Source organism: Parasteatoda tepidariorum, chromosome 9 (assembly GCF_982258835.1).
Source record: "Parasteatoda tepidariorum strain Cologne lab strain chromosome 9, Ptep-v5.0, whole genome shotgun sequence".
Classification (NCBI taxonomy): domain Eukaryota; kingdom Metazoa; phylum Arthropoda; class Arachnida; order Araneae; family Theridiidae; genus Parasteatoda; species Parasteatoda tepidariorum.
Genome location: NC_141763.1, coordinates 18,887,247 through 18,913,911, shown reverse-complemented (window position 1 = coordinate 18,913,911; position 26,665 = coordinate 18,887,247). Strand labels below are relative to the sequence as shown.

The following is a 26,665-nucleotide window of genomic DNA, read 5'->3' as shown; positions in this document are numbered from 1 at the left end:
TCACAGACTAACAGAATTTTCATTCGAAATTATGCGAAATAAATATTTTACATATGTGATTAGGATATATAAAATAAATATTTTAAATATGAACCTACCATCATATGTACATAATAATTCATATGTCATAAGTAAAATAAATATTTTACATATGAACCTACCAAAGAAAATGGCATATTTTTATATTGTTAATTATGATTTAATTCATTGTAATACTTCGTTTAATAAATCATATGCCCTCGTTTTATAAAAATGTTGCTACTATAAAATAAATTTAACCTATTCTGCATGTAATGGTAGCTAATTTAGTCCTTTCCAGTATCAATAATCAAAATTCTGAAGAGGTTCAATTCTTTATTCTGTGTCACACTCGTCATTTTACAATCAAGTCATTTTACTATACAATAAATTATTTACAGACTTGGTTTATTACACAGCTCTCTGATTATCTTATATCAAGGAAAACATTCAAACTGATTATTACAATTGTACATTTAAAATACATAAAATTGGCAATTTCTTTTTAATAAAAGTATATACAGCTAAAATTGGATGTCAGTTTCATGTTTGGAGAACGCTCACTATGAGAACCCGTAATGCAGAATACAAGCATGTTTAAGAATTGCAAAGATTTATCCATGCCATAATCTGTAGAAAAAGAAGAATTACCACTTAACGAAAACTAAGATACTTCAGCTTGTACATGTTTCCCTTCTTCTGGTAGTCTACAAATAAAAAAGAAAGATAAAAATTAGGTATCAGTTAATCATTTTTTCACATAATGTTGATGATCAATACATTTAATGCTGAAAGTCTGCATATAGAAATTCCTGAACCGAAAAGAAAAAAAAAAAAAAAATGTCAGGGCAAATGCCGAGAAGGGCAGGATTAAAAGATGTGATATTGTGCACTTTATTATTTTTTAAAACCATATGATATATGAAGATGTGCAACGTGTCCCACTTTAAAAAAAAAAAAAAATAATCAGAATTAGTTTTGCAGCCATTAAATTTTTCAAAGTTCACTGTTTTTTTGGTTGTTTTTTTTTGCAGTTATTTTAGTGTAAACGAAACGGAATTGCAGTAGAATATTATCTTTTTTCAGTCACGTAATCTATTTTATGTTTAAAGGCATTGGACATTGTTTATTGGACACAGGTTTATGGACATTGCTCTGTTTAAAAATTAGTTTTTAAGTTAATCGATTTATAAGTTCAGTTTTCGACAAAATTTATTCATGTAATCCCAATAAAATAAAATATCCTATTTTTCCCGTTTTTTTCTATCTATTTTTTTTAAAAATAAAACATAGCCATACACTGACTTTTTTTAATAGATTCTTTTAATTCGATCTTAATATATTAAAACCTTTTTTTAAATACATCTTAATATTTATTCAAATTAGTACAGAGGACTTTTTAAAAATAAAATTCACCCCAAATTTTTCAGCCATCTACATGCCTTTGCATTTTCGGTAAAATGAGAGTTAATGAAATTCATTTATCGATTTTCTCCGCCATTTTTCCAAGTTAAAATTAACTGCGGAATCGGCAGAAATAAATTCTAACATTGCAATTTTCCCCCTCATTGTTACCAAATCGGCAATTTTTCTGATATACTCTAAAAAGTAAATAAAGTATAAAATTCGGAGAAAAAATTCATCCTGCTCAGGGACCGAAGGTGCGCGGTATCGGTTCTTGTTAGACTGTTGTATATGAAGTGTTTGACTTCTCGAACAGGTCGTCGGGGATACTAAAGTGGAATAGCCATCCCTTCTGCAGAGGATCGAAATTGGGATGGCATGTCTTCAAGTCATCCTCAAGAACGTTTCTCAGATCGTCGCCACTAGCCTATTGTGCAGTTCTAGTGTGACATCTATGAGGTATTACTACTCACTCGTTTTGACGTTTATTACACCTTCCTTCCTGTACTATGAATTTGTCAAATTTCAATATCGTTTTTGTTTTCTCCTCGCTTAAAAAATAATTTGCGACCCCCAAAGTATATACTTCATTATTTTCATTTTTGATGAGGATTCACGAATTAAATATTAAGAGGCTGGGATAGCCTGGTAGGTAGGGCACTGAGCCCATGTCCAAGAAGTCATGGGTTCGATGCCCGCCAGCCGAAGACTCCTCGTGTAGTAAATGGTGACTGATGCACGTTAAATCTGTCGAGTCAAAGTACTTCATGTTCCCATGACTAATCATAATCGTGAGTGGGGGTACTGATCCAGGAGTTTCGTTGTCTTCTGGATTCGTACAAAGGCTACGGACAGAGCCGGATTATTCCTTTCGTAGGCCCTAGGCATAGCCGTTTTTGGGCCCTCCCCCCACTCCTCCCCTCTTTTCAAAATATATACTAAAATTTTCTTGCATATTTTTTTTTTACATTTTTATTAATATGGATTTTAATTTACAAATTTGTTCATCGAACTTTATCTGCAATACCGACATACTACCGATATTGCAGTTGATATCGATAATACCATTTTGATTAGTTCGATCTTCGATCGATAACTATGTAAACAGTTCACGTATTAGATCATAAGATTCTGCAAAATAATTTATTACCGTAAAATATTATATTTTTATTCGTATCTTCATAATTTTGTGCATAATACACTTGTTGTTTTTAAAGCTAAATTATTTTTGTCAACAAATTTTTTTCTTCCAAGTTTTTCGTAGGCCCTAGGCACGTGCCTAGTGTGCCTATAGGTTAATCCGGCCTTGGCTACGGAACATTAGTAGTCGTAAGCCCAAAATTTGGCCGGCTGTTCAACGACGGTTAATAAAAAAAAAGAAGAAAGAAATACATAGTAAGGGTGGGATATACAGAACACCCTGTATGTCGGGAAATATGTCTTACCCTGTCATTCGATAATTGCTCGCAGAAGAATGAACAATATCAAATGGCACAGGACGGTAACTTTTGCTTGGTGTATAAGGCTGGACGAATGCAACTTGGAAGGACGGAGTTCCGTTCTCAGTGTTCAAAGAGGATCGGTTGTAGCCCGAAGAGTGGAACTCTTTGTTTGCTGGAACACCGTTGAGGCCATGGTTCCGAGCACTGGAGGAATCTGAGTAGGAATAGGAAGAAGTAGAGGATGACTCTGACAAAGTAGATGGACTGCTTTCTCGCTGAGAATATGAAGAATCTCTACTGTTGTGGTCGCCACCATTTTTTCTGCAAAAAATTAATAATTTATTATAGCATACATGCTTTCTCAGAATAATCATATCATTTTTTAAACGGTTATTGACCCTCAAAATATTAGGGGTGGCCGCAGTATGAAAAATATGGTCCCAATAGTTTAGGCAGGAAAGCGGTCGAAACTTTAGACCCCTTAATGCTAACTTTAAATTTTTTGCTATTTTTTTTTTAAACCTTTTTCCGTACATTATCATATCTCAAAAACTTTTTAAATGAATCGAAAAAAATTTGTACCCAATTATGAAATTATCCAAATGATTTATTCAAAGAAAATTTCATGCAAAATATAATTTTTAATAATTATGCAAATATTAGGGATAGCTGCAGTATGGAAAACATGGTTCCAATAGTTTAGGCAGGAAAGCTGTCGAAACTTTGGAGCCCTTAATGCTAACTTTAAATTTTTTTTAAAACCTTTTTACGTACTTTATCATATCTCAAAAACTTTTTAAATGAATCGAAAAAAATTTTTACCCAATTATGAAATTATCCAAATGATTTATTCAAAGGAAATTTCATGCAAAATATAATTTTTAATAATTATGCAAGTATTAGGGGTCCCGCAGTGGACTGATCGTTAAGACACGGTTCCCAGCAGATCACCGAAGTCAAGCATCACTGGCTGCGGTCAGTGTGCGGGTGGATGACCACTTGGATCAGTCTGCGTAGGGACCGAGGGTGTGCGGTATTGGTCCTCGTTAAACTGTGCTACCGTAAAGTGCTCGACTTCGCGCGCAGGTCGTCGGGCTACCGAAGCGGGGGTGCCATCCCCTCCGCAGAGGATCAAAATTGTGATAGTATGTCTTCGGATCATCCTCCGGGATGTTTCCCAGACCGTCGCCAATAGCTCATTGTGCAGCTCTAGTGCGACGTAAATTAACAGCAACAGCAAGTATTAGGGATAGCCGCAATATGGAAAACATGGTCTCAATAGTTTAGGCAGGAAAGCTGTCGAAACTATGGAGCCCTTAATGCTAACTTTACATTTTTTGTTATTTTTTAAAAAATTTTTTTACGAACTTTATCATATCTCAAAAACTTTTTAAATGAATCGAAAAAAATTTGTACCCAATTATGAAATTATCCAAATGAAATAAATCATTTGGATAATTTCATAATTGGGTACAAATTTTCATAATCGGGACAAAGGAAATACCTTCATACGGGACCTTCATACACAAAGGAAATTTCATGCAAAATATAATTTTTAATAATTATGCAAATATTAGGGATAGCCGCAGTATGGAAAACATGGTTCTAATAGTTTAGGCAGGAAAGCTGTCGAAACGTTGGAGTCCTTAATGCTAACTTTACATTTTTTGTTATTTCTTTAAAAACCTTTTTACGTGTATTATCATATCTCAAAAACTTTTTAAATGGATCAAAAAAAGTTAGTACCCAATTATAAAAATATCCGAATGATTTATTCAAAGGAAATTCCCATGTAAACTATAATTCTTAATAATTATTTATTTTATATTTCACTTTTTAAATGAATCGAAAAAAATTTGTACCCAATTATGAAATTATCCAAATGAAATAAATCATTTGGATAATTTCATAATTGGGTACAAATTTTCATAATCGGGACAAAGGAAATACCTTCATACGGGACCTTCATACACAAAGGAAATTTCATGCAAAATATAATTTTTAATAATTATGCAAATATTAGGGATAGCCGCAGTATGGAAAACATGGTTCTAATAGTTTAGGCAGGAAAGCTGTCGAAACGTTGGAGTCCTTAATGCTAACTTTACATTTTTTGTTATTTCTTTAAAAACCTTTTTACGTGTATTATCATATCTCAAAAACTTTTTAAATGGATCAAAAAAAGTTAGTACCCAATTATAAAAATATCCGAATGATTTATTCAAAGGAAATTCCCATGTAAACTATAATTCTTAATAATTATTTATTTTATATTATTTTAATTTATTTTTAATGTTTTTTTATCATTTTGAATGGCAAAATACAAAATCAATCGAATAGTGTCTGAGTTATCAATTTTTATCAAAGCCGTATATTTAAAGTTATTCAGAGTGTTCACTTTTTTTATTTCGCACGATGTATATTTTTTTGCTTCCTTTAATATGCAATAGAAAAAGATGTTAAGGCATCAAAAAAAATTTTTTAATTTTTTATTCCTAACTCCTTTATTCACGGTAAACTAACATGTAAAAATTTAAAGATTTTTCGAGCCCAGAAATATTTACTCTATTCGAAAATATCTCTCAAAACTGTCTAATACAAGGCCATTTAGAATTTGAGAACTATATCCCGCAGTAGTTAATATTTTATATCATTGTTTTCAGAATTATGATCAATATCTTTGTTTTTACGTTAAAAGAAATTTTCAGTATTATTTAAAATGAATTTAATTATTTTTTAACAATAATAAAATTTTTAAAAAAAACTAGTATTAGTAATAAATTAATGTTCTTCTGTTATAAATTATTCACTAAAAACTATTAATAGTATAATTTTATTGCCTTATATTTCTTAGAAATTTTTTTTTTCGAAAGATATCATCCTCAATCGTTTGTAATTTTTTTTAAAAAAAAACAAACATTATACATGTTTTAAGAGTCTGTGTAAAAAATTACACATTACTGGAGATCAAAGATAAATCGAAAGTCGTTATGGAGAAATCTTCAGAGGAAGACATTGGCTCACATTGGCCTGTCTGGCTAACTATGATGATGATGACATTCTGGAATTCTAAAATGCTATAATAAAAAAAAGATAGATTTAAAAATGAATTACTGGGCATTTTTGAGATGTCTTTCTTCTTTTCTTACGATGTCCATCAGCTGTTTATAGATGTTGGTCTTCCTCCTTTCTTTCTTGGGTGGCGCAGGAGTTGGCGACGAACTGACATCGCCATCGTTGGCATGTTCAACAGCAGCCAATATGCGGGAGTGGTCGCTGATTTTTTTGGGTCTCGGTGGACTGTCTAAGTTTCTCTTTTGTTTGGACAGCCAGCTATCCACAGCACGACTCTGCGTCCACGCCTCTGGATCTGGAGAGCTCATGACAGAAGACATAGATAGACGACCTGTAGACAACGAAATGAAATTAAGACATTTGGTTGTTGACATCGAACTAGAGCTACTCTAATGGGTGATGTTTTGGGACTCATTCTTAATGACAATCCGAAAGCAATACGGATGCAGACCAACACCATAATTCAGATTAGAGGTATCGTGCGGCTTTGAGGAGAACTCCAGACTAAAAGTCTGGTGCTGTCTGCTATGGTAACAAGCGAGAGCATTTTCCTAATGGGGATGCAATGGAGGAATGAAGGTGTCGGTTGGTTTACTCACGCTGATCTATGCTAAGATCGAGACAAAACTATTCACACCACACCTCTATTCGAAGTGACTTTTTCTCGTAACCATGGTACCCGCCACGACGTGAGACTGGTGTCTGGAGGAGTTCTCCTGAAAGACGCTCTATAACCCGGTCACCTCACCACGTTTCCCAACTGTGTATGAACTTCTCCGTCTCTGAAACCCACGAGGGCATTGTATTAGAGGGTATTTTGAACCTAATCCAGAAGACAAGGAAACTCTTGGATCAAGTATTGGGAGAAATTTGCCTTCGTGGAGGACTTTTTGATGGAACTAACCCGCATTTGCGTTATATGGACAGGAAGACCACGAGAATCTCCCACGGTTAGCCTGACGGCAAGGGGACTTTAACCCATAATCCGTCTGCCACTGAGGATCTGTCACGTCAGAACTGTGGTCGGTGCAAGCCGGACGTGGATTTCGTATCGACTAGCCATCGCCGAGATTCGAACCCGGTTGACCTTATTGAAAGACGAATGCTCTATCCCCTGAGCCACCATGACTCCCACTTTGTTCAATTAAAAACATTCCGCTCTTTTATTCTAAAATCATTCTTTTTGTTTCCAAAAATTTAACAATTACCTGCCAACTTTTACGATCTTCGACGAAGCTTTTACCTGGTGGAGGTAATTTGAAATGACATTGTAAGCAGATTTTTTATTTATATTTAGCCCACTCAACGAAATACGGGACAATGAATAGTAGATTTTCAATATATATGTTTATAAAACGTGTTTGAGAGAGAGAGAGTAGTCAAAATCATTTTAAATCAAATTTATTCTATATTACTAATTACGAAATAAAGAAGCAACTACAGTAGTCACCACTTCTTGTAGTGCACTAATCCGACCACTAGCTATACACGCCTTTCATAACTTGAGAAAGTAGAAAACTCTTATTATTTTTATTTGGGCAAGAGAAAACGGATTTTCATTTTAAAGCATATGTCTAAGAGAAATTTGATTTAACAAAACGGCGATAATGATTTTATTAAAAGATAGTTTTAGCTCAAGTTTGATACTGTAATGATCCTGTTTCTGCAGATTTGATTTTAAAAAAGTGCTAGAAAAAAAAACCTTGCCATAATGAAATCAGATTTTATTAGTGGTGGTCACTGTATTTATATAGTTCGCTCACCAGGAGTTGACGCTTGGTTCCACCTCCTCGAACGAAGATTTTATTTCGTCGCGGGGGTAAGAGATGAAAAGTCTCCGCGCTTGAAATTGAGACAACCTTTAATGCGCGCCAAACACATGCAGTGAATTCTTTTTCAGTCACTTACTTCGCTTTATCATCTGCTATTATACCTTTCGTTACTCTAGCTAATTAAATATACTGCAGCAAAATGTCTCAAAAAGGACAAACTATTCACTCAAAAGAAAGAAATTTCAGAAAATTTATGAAACATTTTATGTTAAAAAATGCACATAAAGATGGCGAAAAAAATATTTTTGTCATACGATCGCCAAATAGTAACCTCGTTCAGGATTGTTCACGCCCTTCTCCCAAAAATAGCGAAATAGTATCGCAGGATATCACGTGATGAAGGCGGAGTTAAGTGTCAACTCCTGGTGAACGAACTATAAATATCATCGAAAAGGGGAATAAATTAGAGCAACTATGTAACGAAAATCTAATTTTAATTCAATTCAAAAACCTTCGAAGACAAGTTTGACGCAATACTTAAATACTGCAAAAACACCAATTTTCTTGTTTTTCTGAGTTTTTAAAATTATAAATAAATGACAGTGAGTGGTTATTGCTTTATTCATATAGTTAAACCGTGGAGATAAATATAAATAGGATTATAAATTTTGGTTAGTTTAAAGTTTACGAATGAAGAACTTTTATACCTTTATTTGTAGGCCGCATTCCATTTGTTTGAACTGAATCTTCTAGAAGTGCAGGCGAACTCTGCCAATGACTCAATCTATTTGCACCATTGTGCATGCCTGTTTGAAAACGAAACGGCCTGATTCCGAGCTGAGCATGAGTCGCCAAGTCCGATGCAAAAAATGGAGATTGCGAATCCTCCCTGGATTTAGGCTCCGTGAAATATGCCTCATCGTCGAAATCTTCCTCGTCATCTTCATCGACATGGAGACTCTTCATCCTCTGGAGCTGTTGCCTGATTGTTATTTTCTCTTTGTTTCTTCTCTTCCTAACTTCGTCTTCTAGCATTTTGGCAAGTTCCAAATCCCTCTTCCTGCCCATCTCGATCCCGTTAACGTTACCTTTTTTCTTACCATGTTGTATGCTGAAGTTTGGTTTGTTAGATTCGAAGTTGCCATCGAATTTACGACGCATGTCGCTCACTCGTCCTTTCGTGGGTGGAGAGCAGATGTCCTCCTTGACGAACCCACCCTTCTCAGGTGCGTACATAATCTGCCCTTCTGTAGAATAGAATGAAAAGTTCGAATTCCCCGAGTCTGATGACTTCAACTGTTTACGCATATGGTCCGCTTTATTCATAAGTATATCACCCAAAAAGTCGCTGAAGTTATTCTTCATCATCATTTCGTACTTCTTTTTATCCGACAGCATCAGGTCCGAGCAGTACTGTTTACCTCTTTTCTGCAAACCGTACTGCCCGAACGTCCAATTTGAGTCCGAGACTACAATGTCTTCCTCGCTCATGTACTTGTTGCGCTTGCTTAAAAGCCTCTTGAATGTTGGCGCCGACTCCGAACTCGTTTGTTTCGTTCCCTTCTTCTTTGTTGACGACTGAGTATATCTCGAACTACCATTTAAATAACCGGGTGATGGCGTTGAGTTCGATTTTAACTCTGATCCGATGGGCCTCATGTTCGAAAACATGACGGTTGGAAGAGAGAATCTGGTTGATATCTCATTCAAGTCGGGTTGAATTCGAGGTACGACGGCCTCTTCGCTGTCTTCACTACTGACGTCGGAATCGTCCAAAAGATCTTGTCTCGGTGTCCAGTGGCTGTCACTCAGACTGCGCTGTTTGAGTCCATCGTTGTTGCTTTTGTACCTGTTGAAGTTGATGTCCGATTGGCGACGACCTCTGTCGTATGGTTGGTTCTGGGGAATGAAGCCATTTTTCTTGTATGGTGATGGACAGTCTCTGCCGTCGTCACTGGTGGAATGATTGCTGCTACCTTGGCCATCAGAGCCAAGTGCTTGCCAAGCTTTTGAAGCAGAAAACTTTGGCACTTCGGAAGTTTTTCTTGGAAGTACAGGGCGTAACCTAAAAAGGAAAAGCACGTTGAATACCATAAAATGTGTAATTATACAGATTGTTCATAAGTAACACTGAGAGAACGAAGACTCCACTCTTACCGCACCAAGATGTCAGATCTATAATAAATCTCAATTATTATGTCAAACCTCTTATGTATCTCAATTATCATGTCAGACCTATAATGTGTCTCAATTATTATGTCAGAACTATAATGTGTCTCAATTATTATGTCAGACCCGTAATGTGTCTAAATTATGTCAGACCTGTAATGTGTCTCAATTATTATGTCATACCTATAATGTGTCTCAATTATTATGTCAGACCTTTAATGTGTCTCAATTATTATGTCAGACCTGTAATGTGTCTCAATTATTATCTCAGACCTGTAATGTATCTCAATTATGATTTTATCAAACTGGAAAAGACAAACTGAAACTTAAAAAAAATTAGTTCCTCTTTGAATTACTTTAAACTGGGAAACCAAAATAAAACATTACAATAGCATCTCCAGCACCTTTGGAATGCGAATTTTTACACGCTATACTTTAAGAATTAAGTAGATTACTATGAACGAGTGCGCTTAACAGTTTCCTTGTTCTTAATTGAGGTGTTCGAATTTGCCACCATAATAATTTTTGGATTTTTCCGTCTTTTACTAGAAATTGCATTTAAGTTTTCATCCCAAAATAAATTGGCTTTTGATTATTTTAATCCCTCATTTGCTCTTATTGATACCAAATGTCAACATCAGTGACTATGAAGTCAAAAATGAATTAAAATTTTTTTTCGCTATGTTATTAATTTGCGATCTTTAAAGTGACGTGACTTGTTGGGGTATTTTTATTGATTTCATCCTAAAATTTACTGACTTCGTTTTTTTTCATAGATTTTAAAATGAATGTGTTGGATCACTGATTTATTTATACCCATATTTTGTGGCCTCTTAATCGCATGTTATTACAACTACAATCAGGCGTGATGAAACAGTTGTTACTACGTTGAGTCTCACGTGTATTTTTAAGGTAATTACTATCAGGCCACGCGCACTGCTTAAAAACGCTTGTATTGTGGTTATAACAATGCTAAGCACACTACTTAGAAATTAAAATAAAAAGAGATTTCATTTGTAATAAATAAAAATTAAGTAAATTTTAAATTATTTTTCAGTATTTGCTTAAAACAATGTAAATGTTTTAGTTTCTGTCAGATTTTGCATTCTCAGTCACCGATAACTTACGTGGTCCAAACTGAAAGTTTAGGGTCAATTGGCCTTAACATGTTATGATTTTTAGCTTTCAATGTGAAGGACTAAGTTCCATCCAGCGTTGCCAGCTTTAAACTCATTGATGGGTGCCACCTTGTCTGTGGAGTGTAGACGATCGATGTGTAATGCTGATTGTATTTCCACCATCATTCCATTGATCACGAAATTGTGAAGCTTTAACTTTCTCCTCGCCGACAAATGGCTTTGGCAAAAGTGCGTTTTTTTTCCAAGTATTACACGGGGTAATTTTTTTTAGTGCATTGTATTGTTATACACGAATATGTATCGGGAGAAGTTTATTTCTGCTTAATATCTGGGGAAAAGTTAATTTAGAACAATAGATGGCAGCACTTTACTGAAGGTTTCAAAGAATAGAGATTTATGTTCAAAGTGCGCGGCATTTTTTTGTTGCAAAATGGCGTCTAGTTCTTTGAAACGTTATATAGATGATTTATTTTTTTAGAAAATAATTAAATTATTATTATTTTTTTAATTTTTAGAAAATAATGCTCCACTAGAAGCGAACTTTACCACTGCCACGCTGAGTGGCAGCCGCCTCAAGCGAATATGCAGTGGCTACAAATGTAAAAATTTGAATTCATGTAATTCAAAATATCAATTTTTAACTACTAAGTATATTAGATTTTGTACTAGACATTTTTGCAATAAAAAAATTGATAATTTATGTACCCAAATCATCAAAATAACTTGACAGGTAAAAGATTTTAAACTTAAATGACGACTTTTTAAACGTCTTACCTTTACCTGTCATATGCACAAGATATTCTATTTATATTAAATTTAGGGTGTTCAGCAACCGTACCGACAGGACAGGGGTCATATTAAGAAACACATTATATACAAATGTATATAGGTTTATAATAAATGCGTTTCTTATCTTTCAGTTTTCGGACCATATCAGTTTATTTTTGAAGTATAACTCCTTAAGCTTTCCTTTTTCATTTTTGGACTGGTGGAATAATTGGGTTGAGTTAAAAGTCTTTGGGTGTTTTTTTTGGCAACAGATGGCAGTAGCGCAGTTTCTGAAATACTTGGAGCATTTGCAACAGTAGTTTTTACGTCATTGAGATATGTTTAAACTTCATTGTAATGAACAAATCGAGATATTTCGTTGAGTTTTGGAGATTTAACAGCAGGTTGAATATGAAAGATCAAAGTATTTATTTTCGCCATATTTTACAATTTTATATCAGTAAATGGAAAAACGCACGTTAAAGCTTGTGAAAAATTGTGTCAAGTTTATAGTGACAATGCTCTTAGTTTTTACTTCATTGATATCTGTTTAAATTTCCTTGTAAAGAACAAATCGAGACATTTCGTTGAGTTTTGGAGATTTGACAGATCGTAGAATATGGAAGATCAAAGTGTTCATTTTCGCTATATTTTAGAATTTTACTTCATTTCTGTAAAGAAGTCATTAAAATGTCCTGAACTCATATGTTGTTAAGGAGTAGTGTTTCATCATGACAACGGGAAACCACACATAAAGTTGGCGACTTGACAAAAGCTATTAGAGCTGAGATAGGTTGTGTTTTTCCACCCACCATACTCTCCTGACTTTGCAGGGTATGGTGGTAGCTCTCTTCAAAATTTCTTGCGGAGAATAACGTTAAATTAAGATGAGGCTATAAATCAGAACCTTGAGCAATTTTTCACAAATAAAGACAGGTCCAGCTTCAAACGAGGAATTATGAAACATACCGAACGATGGCAAAAGATCATCGAACAAAACGGGACATAATATCATTGACCAACCTTTATATAAATATATGACTATAAAAAATAAAAATAAAAACGCAAAGACTTTTTACTCAACCCAATAATTCTACGGAGCGTTCGGAATTTGGGGGATTCGATTGTTTGTGGGGCCCCACAGTATCTGTATGCATATTAGTAGTCTTGAAGAATCATTGTTGATAGATCCCGAACACTCCGTGGCCTGTAAGAACTTGGTTTACTTAAAATAAAAATTCTTAAATAATGAAGATTTAAAGCTCTAAACAATCGATTTTTTTAAAAAAAAATTTTATTAGGTAATGGGTTTAAAAAAGTAATGTAAATTAGTTCATTGCAATTTTCTTCATTTGTTTTCCAAAGTTAATTTGGGTAAGGAACAATACTTTTATGTATGAATATCTATCTGCTATAAAAAAGCATATTAGTGATAAAAAAAATCAATTTCTCATACCTTAAATCGATTTCAGATTCAATGCTATTTTTAGACTGCATATTTTGTAATAAGCTGTCCCAGTCTTTTTCTTGTCCATTCTGTTGATAACTTGGTGTAGAACTTCGGCTTGGGGATTTAAACCGTTTTCGTGCGGGAGAAAATCTTTGCAAAGAAGGCACTATTTCATCAACATTTGTTGAGTCATGTTTAGAACTGGGCAATTGACGGTCTTCGATACGAAGAGCGGGAAATTTAGAAGTTTCTTCCACACTAGAACGTTTATCAGATTGTTTCACGTCTTCGGATGGATTTAAGTCGGTCTTTTTGCTGCCCATCTTGAAAATTTCCACATCGGCGAAATAGAATTTCGGTGGCGAGGTAGTTTCCCGTGACTTAGAATTTGGCGTAATGTCCGTAGACGACTGGGGAAGATTCTCGTTCCTCGCGGTGGTCACTGGCGACTCAGTCTCAGTTTGGCGGCTTTGCGCGATTTTTTGGGTAACCGCCTGGATTTCTTTCTGGAAAGGATCTGGCCGATGAGGTAAATAAGATGGTACCTTAGTTTGGCTTTCGGGTATTTTTCTACTGTCGAATACGGTCGTCCTGCTTGGGGAGGACTCGTCTTGTTCGTCGATTCTCACATCACCAGAGCTACGACAGTTTCTCCATTTCTCTAAAGGATGCACATTCTTTTCGTAACCCATTTTACTGTCTCTGCTTGCCACAGCTCTCGTCACATAGGGTGACCTAGATAACAGTTCACTTTGGGACTTGGAATGGTGGGAAACGTTGACCATGGTTCTTGTTGTCACCATACTAGGTAGAGGAGGAGGTGGAGGAGGGTGCACAACAATGGCTGGAGGCTGCGGTGCTTTAGATTTACCTATACACTTGCACGCCATATTCCTTCCATTACCATCCTTCTGGATATTTGGCGATTTTCTTTCCAGTTGCCTTGGTAAACTGTTGCCAGATGGCGGAGGATCCGGAGCCCTTGCTTTTTTCTTGTACTTCATTTTACTGGTCCTGACAGCGGCTCCGCCCGTGCAGCTCCTCCGATTCGAATACATTTCTGGAGGATCTTCCTCGTAACCATTGGGCACTGGACGCCGAGAGATATTCGGATCACTGTGGAACAATCGGTGATTTCTGAGATTGAATTGATGGTAGCAATCTTCATCTTTCTCGATCAGTTCCGACCGTTTCCTGAGGATTCCCATCATTTCTGGATCAGTCCTGTCATCGTTGCTGGTGCTGCCTCGTCTCTGGCCTCGAATGGTGCCGGCTGTTTGAAGGATGCTTCCGTTGTCCGTGCTGCGCAATCGCTGGCCAGCGATCGGTTGCGGAAGCACCCTGTTTTGGGGGTGGACATACTTAGGCACTCCTCTGTTATCGTAATACCCATTGCGAGTGGAATAAACGGATGACTGGAATCTTGGTGATCCTAAGATGATGGATTGGGAAGTACCGTTTCCCATCTGGTCATCGGTGCCTAGAGTCTTAGTCGATGATTCCTCGAAGGGTCTTCCGAATTCGGGCCATTCCTCTGAAAGAAAAAGCTTTATCAAGGAAAATGTTTTAATAATACTCAACAGTAACAAACATTCACTCAAAAGTGTAGTACAGGTTGAATAATTTTTATTTTATTATATTATTTATTTCTTGACTGAGGAAACTAAGATAGTATTAACAGCAGTACTTTATTTACGTCACATTAAAGCTGTTTAACGGGTTATTGGCGACGGTTTGGGAAAAAGTCCCTGAGGATGATCGGAAGACATACCATCACAATTTTGATCCTCTGCCAAGGGAATGGCTCCCCTTCTTTGGTAGCAAAACGGCCTGCAGGCGAAGGACATATACCGTGCATTCTCGGTCCCGTCGCAAGCTGACCAAAATGGTCACTCACCTGCTTACTGACCACAACCAGAGATGCTTTAATAATTATAAACTCTTATTAGTTATTTTGGTATGATTTCAAAAAGCGTCAAAGTTTTCTCATGAGTAAGTAAAACACTCTTTCAGCATAATCGAACGTTTTGACAAAAAATTTATTTGAAGTTCTGCCAGTTAAGCGTTTACGAATTGTTTCATTTATTAGTTCTTAATTAAAAATTCGTGAATCCATAACCTAATATTGAATAGCAATTTCCATTAAAAAAAGTTTCCAAATTTCTTAAACAACAGGCAAATGTTTCCTCGTGGTACAAAAAAAATGTTATTTGCGTACGATATAATTTTTATTTTTTTATCCAAACCTTAAAAGTTCAAATTAGTTTTACCTAACTTACAATTTGATTGACAATCAGCATATACTACATCAGCATATTTAAGTTTTTTTATGAGTAATTATTTGTTTCAAAAAATTACGATCACTCATAAAAATGTACTTATTAAGTACGGTGATTGAATATTGATTTTAGATTCTTTTTGAATTGTGATCACACAGTGATTGATTATAACAAAAACCTTCTCTATGAATGAATACATTTAAATTGCAACTACCAAGAATTTATAAGCGAACATTAACAATATTATTTATTATCAATTGCAGAGAATAATTAAATTGCGATTAATATACATTAGTTTTAAACATTAAATTAATTGCATAAAATCATTGAGTCTATATTAATGTTAAAGAATATATGGATTGTAATGCTCATGGCCATGTGTATCAAATATAAACATTAAGTATATTGTGATGACTATTGCGTATTAATCATAAACAATAATAATGTTAATAAATATAAGTATCTTTTTCTTATCCATCTAAGTTGCTTCTATTTATTACTAATTATTTTGATTTTAATAAGTTTTAGGTTTGGTGTAACCAAATCATGACTCTTGCGCCAAACATTTATGTTCCTCACTCACTCTTATTAGTTTTAAAGCATATTTCAAATGTGATCTTTATCTAGAAAACGCATTAAAACATTAAATTTGTTTTGAATTTGAAAATTAGTCTAATATTACATTTGAACAGAGATCACGATATAAGGCATTAAGTATATTTTATTAGTAAGGATTTTTAAGCAGCTTTTAATTTCTTCTATAAGTGAATATTAAGGAGAAATTTGGAACCTTTAACAGACCCTTCGGAAATTATTTTATCCTTCACACATTATTTTGCCATAAAAATGAACCATTCACAAGTTATTTTTTAAGATAAAAATGGAAAATGGATTTTTATCTTATAAACGAACTCTTAACAATATATTCTATAGTAAATGCGAACTTTTATAAAATATTTTATCTTAAGCAATGGAAATTTTTCAAAATATTTTATCTTAAAAATGAGCATTTCACATAATATTTTATCGTAAAAACAAACTTACACAAATTATTTTACCTTAAAAAACGGACCCTTCACAATCTTTTTCATTTTAAAAGTGAACCCTTCTCAAAATTTTCTTTTTGAAAAATGAAGTTGATGAAAATATTATTTTATAGTTTTAAAAGAAAAACATTGTTTTTGCATTAAAAAAAAACTAGGAGCTTTTTTTCAAATATTCACAAAAACAGGACCTAGACAGAAAAAACTCGATTGCATGTTAAATTTAGATTTACACAATGGCTAGATTTTTCAAAAAAACAAGACCTTTCCCCAATAGACTGGGCAATTGTGATTTTTCACTAAATGTCAAAAACAAGAGCCTATTTTCCCAAATTCAAAAAATAATGAGAAGATTTTTCGCAATTTTACACAAAAAAAAAAAGACTTTTTACGAAAAGTTTGATTTGATCCCTTGATACTTAAAAAAAAACATATATAATGAGTGAACATTACTTTTAGAAAATTTAATTAAAACAATTATGATTTTTCACAAAATTTCAAAAATAAGAGCCTTTTTCCCAAATTCAAAAATTAATGAGAAGATTTTCCGCAATTTCACACAAAAAAAAAAAAAAAAAAGACTTTCTACAAAAAGTTTGATTTGATCCCTTGATACTTAAAATGAACATATATAATGAGTGAACATTACTTTTAAAAAATTTAATTAAAACATTATTCAATGTCAAAAATGATGAAATTTTTTATTCCTTTATCTTTGTGACCTTCATCATTAGGATAAATGGTAGGGATGGTAAAACAGAGATGATTTAATCCAACAGAGGTTACGTCCTACTTAAGAGCGAATATACAGTAAAAGTTTTACCATTCATGATTTTAAAGTTTTTTTTTAAATGAGAACTAATATTATAACTAATAATTAATTTCGTAATTTTATTAGTTTTAGTGCATTTTTGAACATTCTTAAAAGATAATTTTAAAAAAAAATATTGAAAATCATACCACTCCAAACTTGAAGCATCCTAACGTAACAAAATGTATCCATTTCTGCCAAATACAGAGTAGTACATTTTGAAGGGCATTTTTGAAGACTGGTTTCTTTTTCAAGAGTAATTTTATTTAGTCCAGAGTTTTCTACAAATATGTGCCCCAGAGCCCTTTTTTTATGTGTTACCCGCTTAGGGCCTCACAGGTGATCTGGTTTTTTTTTTGCCGAGAATAGAAAAATGGTCGCCAAAGTTAAACTTTTGATCACGTTTTAACTTTATTTCAGAAACGCGTCTTAAATATAAATAATTTCAACTTTTAGTGACATTTTTTTTCTATTCGTTTAGTTTCTTCTTTAGTAGAATTTTTTTATCGTCTGAAACTATTTTTTCTATCGTCTGAAATTATGTTATTTAATTCTGTTTTAAGATTTATATGAATCGTAGTGAAGTGATTTTGAAAAGTTTAATAAGAAATTTAAATTCCTTGATAAGACATTTCTTAAGAAGACATTTTAAATTCCTTAAAACTGTGTTAAGAAATAAAAAATTAATAAAATAGTAGATAATGCATGATAAATTGTTAATTATATTTAAAATTATTGTATGCTTTAGATCGCAATTCTTGGAAAACTTTTATCAAATAAGAACGAATAAATTAATTAAGCATTAATGAATTTAATTGGAAGGATAAAAATAGGTCTTAGGCACTGAAAGACGGCACAATATTTATTTAATAATTAATAGAGAGAGAGAAGAATCATCAAAGTGGCACAAAATTGTTGTGCTCCACAATAAAAGTTAGGGAAAATCTTTCAAAGTAAATCCGTAAAATGTCTCGATTTGGGGAATAAAGGAAATCGTAGTAATTGTAATTGGTCTATTATATAGGTCCAGGGAAAAAGTCTTTCCCATGAAATAGTTAAAGAGATAATCGTTAAAATGTGTCTTGAACGATAGAATATAATTCCTTGGATAACATTCATTTTGAAATCTTTTAGACTTATTGGTGCAATTAAAACCTAATTTTTTTTGTAGACTTCAAAAATATATATCAGGTTAATCATGAATAATCAATCAAAAATAAACAGTTAATCAAAAATATATATCAAGTTAATTCGCAATACCGAAAGATATTTCAAAATTTTTTAACTTTTTTCAGAACCTTAAACTTTTTACGTATTGTGCGTACGTGAAAAGTTTAAGGGGGCATATATTTGTGCTAACTGTGTCTGCTGCACATATCTTGGACTGGTCTAATGTACAATACAGAGAGTGGTCCAAGGTAAAGAAAGCATACATATCTTTGATTTTGTTAGGCATATGAAAAATAGATTTTATTTTCCTTGAAACTTGGTATTTAATGAAATTTTTGGTATTTATCTATCTTAGTTCCGTTATTAAATATAAGTATTTTAGGGTTTTATTTTCCAATTTGAAAAAAAAGGAACAAAAAATGCATTGGCTCATGCTTGGTAAGCCTAAAGTAATCACCAACACAGAAAAATTATACGTTGTTGCACATATTAACTACATTAAGCTAATAATTTTTTTCCTCACGAGGAAAAAAAATTCCCAGATATTTATCTTAATGTTGATGCATGATATCTTAAAGACATTTTCTTGTAACTAAAATAGGAAGAAGGTCAGTTCAATTGATTATTGGGTGTGAAAAGAAAGAATGGAAAAAAACCTACACACACAACTATCTTTAAACGCAAAAGAAATTCATCCCTGAATGAAAAGTTTAAAAAACTCATTTAGAATAAGATGAAGAAATATGAGTTATAAAGAATCTATCTTTCCATTTGGAAACTGTGCCAATCATTCTTTTGTAAAAGTCTTTCATCTTTGCCTGAAAATAGACAATGATCTTCATTAAGAGAGGACAAAAACTTCTCTTTAGAGAGAATTTACAGGAGGTTTGGCGATAATTGTTTTTAGAATATCATTTCGCTAATGATGAGGCCTTTTTTTTGCCCACGAAATTCCAATTGTGTCTACAGAGGCTTTTGCAATGCCGTAAGAGAAGCTTTTATTGCAACCAATCGTGATTTTTGTTTTTTTATTCAACTTATAATAAGCTAAGACATCTTTATGCTGATTACGAAGCATACTTGAGTTGTGAGAAATTCTAACTATTACGGTAATTCTTAATTCTAATCATCGGTGCATTTTAAGGAATGGATAGTGTAAATATTTTCGTTTTAAACTAAGATTACTTTTTTAGAATTCCATTATTTTTTTTAAAAAAAAATTCACATTAAAGATTAACTGCAAAGTTACTAAAAAGATTGCTTTAATTAAAAACTCAAACAAAACATAAGAAATAAAACATTCTTAGGAATAAAATATTCTTAGATTAGGTTAATAAAACATTATTAGGCTTTGATTAATAAAGTATTCTTAGGAGTAATTTAAAAATTGTCTAATTCGAAATAGTAATTTTAAAAATTTTGAAACATAAATAATGTAGATTCGCACAAAATAAATCAATAAAGTTGACCTAGTCTTGTTCTGTCAGTGAAATTAAAAGAAATACAGGTTTATTATAATTAGATATTCTAATTTATTTGCGGTTAGATAATTAGATGAAAGATTCTAATCATTAATCAAAATTAATCAATCTCCTATTAATTTTCCTCAAATAAATGACCTGAAATATTGCAATAAATGTAATTCATATTTCAGTCTTTATGTCAGAGAAAAAGAGATAATAAGAAAGAGCGATAAGTTACTATGTAATTTGTGTCATTCAATGTTTTTAATGTGGTTGTGATTTCATAAGAAGAGTTAACTGTCAGTTCATAATTTATAAGTTTGAAATAGCTTTTAAAAGGACACGGAGGGCGTGACTAGTTTGCTAAATTTTGACTTCTTTCTTAAACTACATAAGAAAACAAAAATAAAAACGTGATACTGCTGCATCAAACGAGTTAAAAAAATAATTTATATAAAAAGTAATATAGAACTTGCGCAGTTTATCTGAGGAGTTATATCGATTCGAATTATCGTTTGCATTAAACGATTTAAAAAAATTAATTTATACTAAATTAATAAAGAACTTAAATAACAAAACACAAAAACCATCTGTAATTTTAAGAAGTGATATCGATTCGAATTATTCGCTGCATCTAACGAGTTAAAAAAATTAATATATGCAAAAGTAATAAAAAACTTTAATAAAATAATAAATAACAAAAATGAAATATAACAGAAAAATAATAAATAACGAAAATGAAATATAACAGAAAAATAATAAATAACAGAAAAGTAATAAATAACAAAACACATAAACCATCTGTAATTTTTTTGAAGTTATATCGATTCGAATTATCGTTTGCGTCAAACGAGTTAAAAAAAAATTTATTTATACAAAGTAATATAGAACTTGAATAACAAAACACAAAAACCATCTGTAATTTTAAGAAGTGATATCGATCCGAATTATCCGCTGCATCAAACGAGTTAAAAAAAAATAATTTATGCAAAAGTAATAAAGAACTTTAATAACAAAACACGTAAACCATCTGTAATTTTCAAGGAGTGATATCGATTCGAATTATCTGGTTCTTAATAACGAGATTTCACCAATTTTTAGATTCGTCGTTGATTAATTGAATATCCCAATTCTTCGCAAATTGCCGTTGTCACTTTGCAATTGACAAAGGTAATTGGAAAAATCTACCGCATACTTTTTAAGCTTATTGCATTGAACCCACATACGTTGTGAGGATAATTGGAAAAATTATTCATTATTTGATTAGTCTGATTTATTGTAATCCCATAGTAGTAGAAGCTTATTGTAAATAGCTTTATTAAATGTTTATTGGAATAATAAGACTGAACAAAGTCAGTTTGAGTACTTCTTCGCGCGTTTCCTTATTAGCCTGAAAAGTTATCGGTTAGTTGTAGTAAGCCAGATAAATATCAAACAGATTAGAAAACAATTGAAGACGTACACTTCCTATTAGCCTGGCGCAAAGCAAACTGTTTGCAAAGAGCTGGAGTTTTTTTTTTTGATTAGCCTACCACAGATTCATTCCGTTGCCTTATTTGTGTGATATAAACTAAAAATATAGGAGTTTTTACAACAAATAAAAAATTTCTATTTTTAAACAAAAATTTAAATTTTTTTTTTGTCTTAAAATGAAGAGTTGTAATTTTCTTTAATTAGAGAAGAAAAGAGTCTCCTTCGAGTTAACTTTTCACATTTTTGTTCACTATTCAAAATAAATAAGGTTTGAGTTAAATTACATAAATTTAAATTAACGTTTAAACAAGGCTAAATTTGTATAAAAAGATAATTGCTCTTTTATTTATTTTGGCAGATTCTTAGTCTTTCAACGAAATTTTACTACGAAATTAATAGTTTAACCTTCTTATGGATTTTTCTTACAGTATTGAGGTTCTATGGTGTAATTTGGTTCCCTTAGTGCTAGTGGACAGTTATTCTTACAAGCTATATCAGTTAAAGTTAGGCTACTTCCTAAACCTTGGCATATCGAAAATTACACAAGCATACTTAAGAGCTGATATATCAATTAATTATCAATAATTCAAATTCGATTAACCGCAAAGCAGTAATCTGATTCAATAAATGTGTTTTTAACATAGGTCGAGTTGAAAAAAAAGAAAAAAACTATTTTCTGAGAATCGAGAGTGCATTCGTTTAATGCTAAACAAATAATTAAACCTAATTAATATAATGTTAACTCCATCGCGCAATCCTTTAGCCGTATACATTAAATAAGAAATTAAAAATAAAGGCTACTCTTACATCATTATAGAGTTCAAAGCCGGCAGGAATGTGTAACCCAAAAATGAGATAACAGAATCCTTTTCATTTGGAGATATGATTTCTTTGTTTCATGTCTTCATTATGTTGCCACGCATAGAATATAAACTCATCAGCCATTCCAGATGTGTCTGATTGTTGGAGATCTATGACAACCGCCATTTTCAATTCCATTGAAGTTACGCGTCATATTGTTTGTTTCGTCCTCCATCTCGCGCTTTGACCTTCATTTGTTTCATTCGTTCGGCATTGAGAGATGATCCGTCAATAAAAAATGATTCCGTCCGCAGATTTGAGCACAAAACTGAATGCCGTTCGGGTCGCGCCTACCTGTTCGTTACAAAATATCGACGGCAGAAAGGATTCTTACATCAGATTGGCAGTCCGAATTATCGATATTGCGAGTACTTTGTGACTTTAGTGTTATCTGGGTTGACCTGAAGTGCTGCCAGCGCGTGTTGGTTGGGCATTTTCATACTGATCTCTGGTATATAGGGCATGACTTGGTAAATTAAATCAAAACAATAATAAGAAGTTTTCATTATGATATTTTATATTAAAGATAAAACATCCTTGTTTTTAATTTAATTATCATTAGAGCGACGAAGAATTATATTCTTTGTAAAATGATCGAATTAGTCCGGGACATCGAAAGAAGACCTATGAATTATTTAAATTTTTCTTAATCACGTAATTAAACAATTAGGTCACCTTAGACGGAATCTTCTTTCACTTTTCTAAACTTGATCTAATAAAAATAAATCATTTCGAGAATTAAATACAACAACAGAATTATGTTGTTTGTAAAATAATCGAATTAGTCCGGGGTATCGAAAAAAAAATGATTTATGAACTATTTATTTATTTTGAAAATTTAGTTAAATTTTTTTATTTTTCTTAAGAATTTAATTAAAAAGTCTTAATTTAATTTCTTAAAAAATCTTAATTTAATTAAATCTTAATTAGAATTTAAATACATCATCTTAGACGAGGTTTTTTTCAGAACCTTCTTCCTCTTTTAGTACGTATGGGATTGATCTAATTTAAATAAACTATTTATAGATAATAGTTTATTTAAATAACTAATTTAAATAAAGTATTATATATTCGATTATACGCGACAACAACAGAAAATATGTTGTTGGTTAAAGAATCGGAATAGTTCAGGGCATCGAAAAAGAATTATGAATTTCTTATGAAGATTTTGGTTGTATTTTTATTTTTTCTTAATCATTTAATTCAATTGCTAGGTCATCTTAGACGAGGTTTTTTGAGAGCCTTTTTTTTTTTTTTTTGGACGCATGGGCTTGATCTAATTTAAATAAACTATTTCGAGGACAAGTGACAACAACAGAATTATGTTGTTAGTAACAGAATCGATTAGTTTAGGGTATCGAAAAAGAATTATGAATTTCTTTTGATGATTCGGTTGAATTTTTATTTTTTCTTTCTCATTTAATTCAGTTATTAGGTCATCTTAAACGAGGTTTTTTAGAAAACCTCTTTTCTTTTTTTGGACGTTTGGACTTGAAACTAATTTAAATAAATCATTTTGGGGATTAGTAAACGTAGAATTATGTTTGTAAAACAGTCAAATTACTTAGGGCATCGAGAAAAAAAAAACTTATGACTTATTATTATTCGTTTTTTGAAGATTTAGTTGAAATTTTTTCTGAACCTTTTTTCTTTTTGGAGGAATGAACTTGATTCGACTTAAATAACGATTTCGGGGATTAGTAACGAAAATCACAAGATTATGCTCTTAGTAAAATAATCAAATGAGCTACTAATTTTCAGGGCATTGAAAAAAACCATTTGAATTTTAAACTTCACTTTGAAGAATTTCTTTTATTAGTTTAATTCAAGAAGTATGTTTTTTGTAAAATATTTTAATAGCTTTTTCTTCTTTTTTTCTTTCTTTTAATAACCGCCGTTGAAAAGCCGATCCAAGTTTTGGGTTTACGACTACTAATCTTCAACTCCGTAGTCTTGTAATTTTTAACCCAATCCAGAAGACAAGGGAACTCCTGGATCAAGTATTGAAACAAATATTCCTTCGTGGAGGACTTTTGATGGAACTAACCCGCATTTGCTTTACATGGAGAGGACATTACATTACCACGAGAACCTCCAACAGTTAGCCTGACGGCAAGGGGACTCTAACCCATGATCTATCTACCACTGAGGATATTTGACGTCAGCACTGTGGTCGGTGAAAGTCGGAGGCAGAATTCGTATCGACCAGCCATCGCCGGGATTCGAACCCGGTTCACCTCTTTGGAAGGTGAACGCTCTATCCCCTGAGCCATCACGACTCTAGCTCGGGGCATTGAAAAAAGACGTTTGGTTTAATTTATTTTTAATTTCCCTTAATCATTGAATTCAAGAAGTATGTTCTTTGCTAATTAATCAAACCGCTCATACGATTGAAATTCAATTCAGGAATTTTTAATTGTCACAGTTAGCTAATTCAAGAAATACGTTCTTCAAAGGGCATTCGAATTGCTCAGAGCATGAACTTTCCTGCCACGTAATCACGAATAGCTTTCTAGTTTAAGGTTGTTTTTCGAAGACGTCATATGATGTCTTTTCGTGAATAATATGCTATTGTCATAACTGATTGCAACAGTTACTCGTGTGTTCATGGTAACTTGTTTGTGGTCTAATGTTTTAATATTTTAAAACTTATTCCAATGCTTTATTATTTGAGTTCATAAAAATTTGCAAAATCTGAGAATTAGGCAGCGATTTTGATTATTTTCTTCTAGGCTAAAAAAATGTCGCCAAATTAGCTAAATTTTAAAAAAGTTTAATAACTTTTAAAATATTTAAGCTATTCAACCGTTCTAAAGCTCAGATAATTTATGACAGCAAGATGGTATATATAGTTTAAAATCATCATTTTGCTTAAGTGTAAGGCACTAAATTGTGGCATTTTTATTTTTCTTGGCTACAGAGTTTCGAAAAACCATGTTAATGATAGCGGACGCTCTTTCAACATTGATCTTCCAGATAAGGATCAAGAGATCCATCGTTCTGTACTTTGAAGGTTACTCCCTACGTCCACCCTCTTTCGAATTCCAGTTTCGAACTTTTTTTTCGCCATTTTATAGTGCATCCTTCCGGGCTTTTTTTGCAATTATTTTCATCTTTACGTGTTTTAGAATTTTCCACTTCGTTCGCTACTGTTTTGTCTGCTACTCGTTCTGCACGAGGTTCTGACAACTTTAGGGTGACAAAGGACTTAGAAGGAAGAGAGCAAGGTCATAGCTGAATTTTAAAAGAATAAAACGCTGAACTGTAGAAATCAGTTATTCTGCTGATTTATTGCACTTTAGAAAATTTTAATGTACCTCAACACTGCATAGCTGTCAATTCTACTGGATTATCCATTAGACTACTGGATTTTGCCCGTTTCGTCCAAAAATCGGCCCCATAAATTATTTTGACAAAATCGGAAAATTCTTTTTTTTTTTTTTTTTTTTTTTTTTTTTTTTTAAGTGCTTTTATTTTGCAGAAAAAATTACAATTTAGGGAAAATGGGATTTAATAAACATAAATATCACAAAAATCTCATTTAACATTAATGCATAAAAGTAAACTAATTAAATTTTGTCATCTATCATTTGGATCTCGTTCTAGCCTCCTGAGATCCGATCTTTAAATACTGGCTGAAAATGCGATATTTATTTGAAAACATGCTGCTTAAAAGAACGTAAATTCATCAATGCCTTAATTTTTTTTCGAAGAAAATTTCAATTATATCAACTAAATATGACTTCGTTAGTTATTTTTAATTAGTATATAAATAAATGATAAATTTTAATTGTTAACATTTTGCGTACATTGTAGGATATTTTTATAATGTACTTCTTCACCTTTTGATCATGAAATAAAATCCATTAGACTCAAATAAGATATTTACGTAAATGCTATAAAACTACTCAAAAGGTTTAATATCAATCTTAATTTTCATTGTAATTCAATAATCAGATCAACGAGGAGAAATGCGATTATATTTTTACATTGATAATCGTTTTCTAAAAGTATTTGAACAGAAAAAAAATTCATATTAGTTTTTAAGGGACAAAATTGTTCCAAATGGTATGAAATATAGTGGGCACTGGATCTCAAGTGGTTATTTTATTTTACAACCGTCGTTAAACAGCCGACCCAATTTGTGGGCTTACGACTATTAATGTTCAATTCCGTATCCTTGTCATTTTGAACCCGATTCAGAAGACAAGGGAACTCCTTGATCAGGTATTGTGATTCATTTGCTTTCGTGGAGGACTTTTAGATGGAATTAACCTGCATTTGCGTTACATGGAGAGGAAGACCACGAGAACCTCCCACGGTTAGCT

General features: G+C 32.5%; 1 protein-coding gene across 4 annotated transcripts in view; it reads right to left on the bottom strand.

Moving 5' to 3' along the window:
* Window positions 1–334: 334 nt before the first annotated feature.
* The window catches only part of LOC107439218 (uncharacterized), a 102,806-nt gene continuing 76,475 nt past the window's right edge, over window positions 335–26,665 (bottom strand). For all 4 annotated transcript variants that reach the window (XM_016051751.4, XM_043046291.3, XM_016051744.4 and 1 more), the window contains 5 exons: window positions 13,244–14,771; window positions 8,419–9,776; window positions 5,979–6,270; window positions 2,868–3,185; window positions 335–725 (listed from right to left, as the gene is read on the bottom strand). In XM_016051751.4, the coding sequence (XP_015907237.1) occupies window positions 683–725; window positions 2,868–3,185; window positions 5,979–6,270; window positions 8,419–9,776; window positions 13,244–14,703 (3,471 nt within the window). In that variant the 5' untranslated portion in view covers window positions 14,704–14,771 and the 3' untranslated portion in view covers window positions 335–682. The remainder of the gene's footprint in view (window positions 726–2,867; window positions 3,186–5,978; window positions 6,271–8,418; window positions 9,777–13,243; window positions 14,772–26,665) is intronic.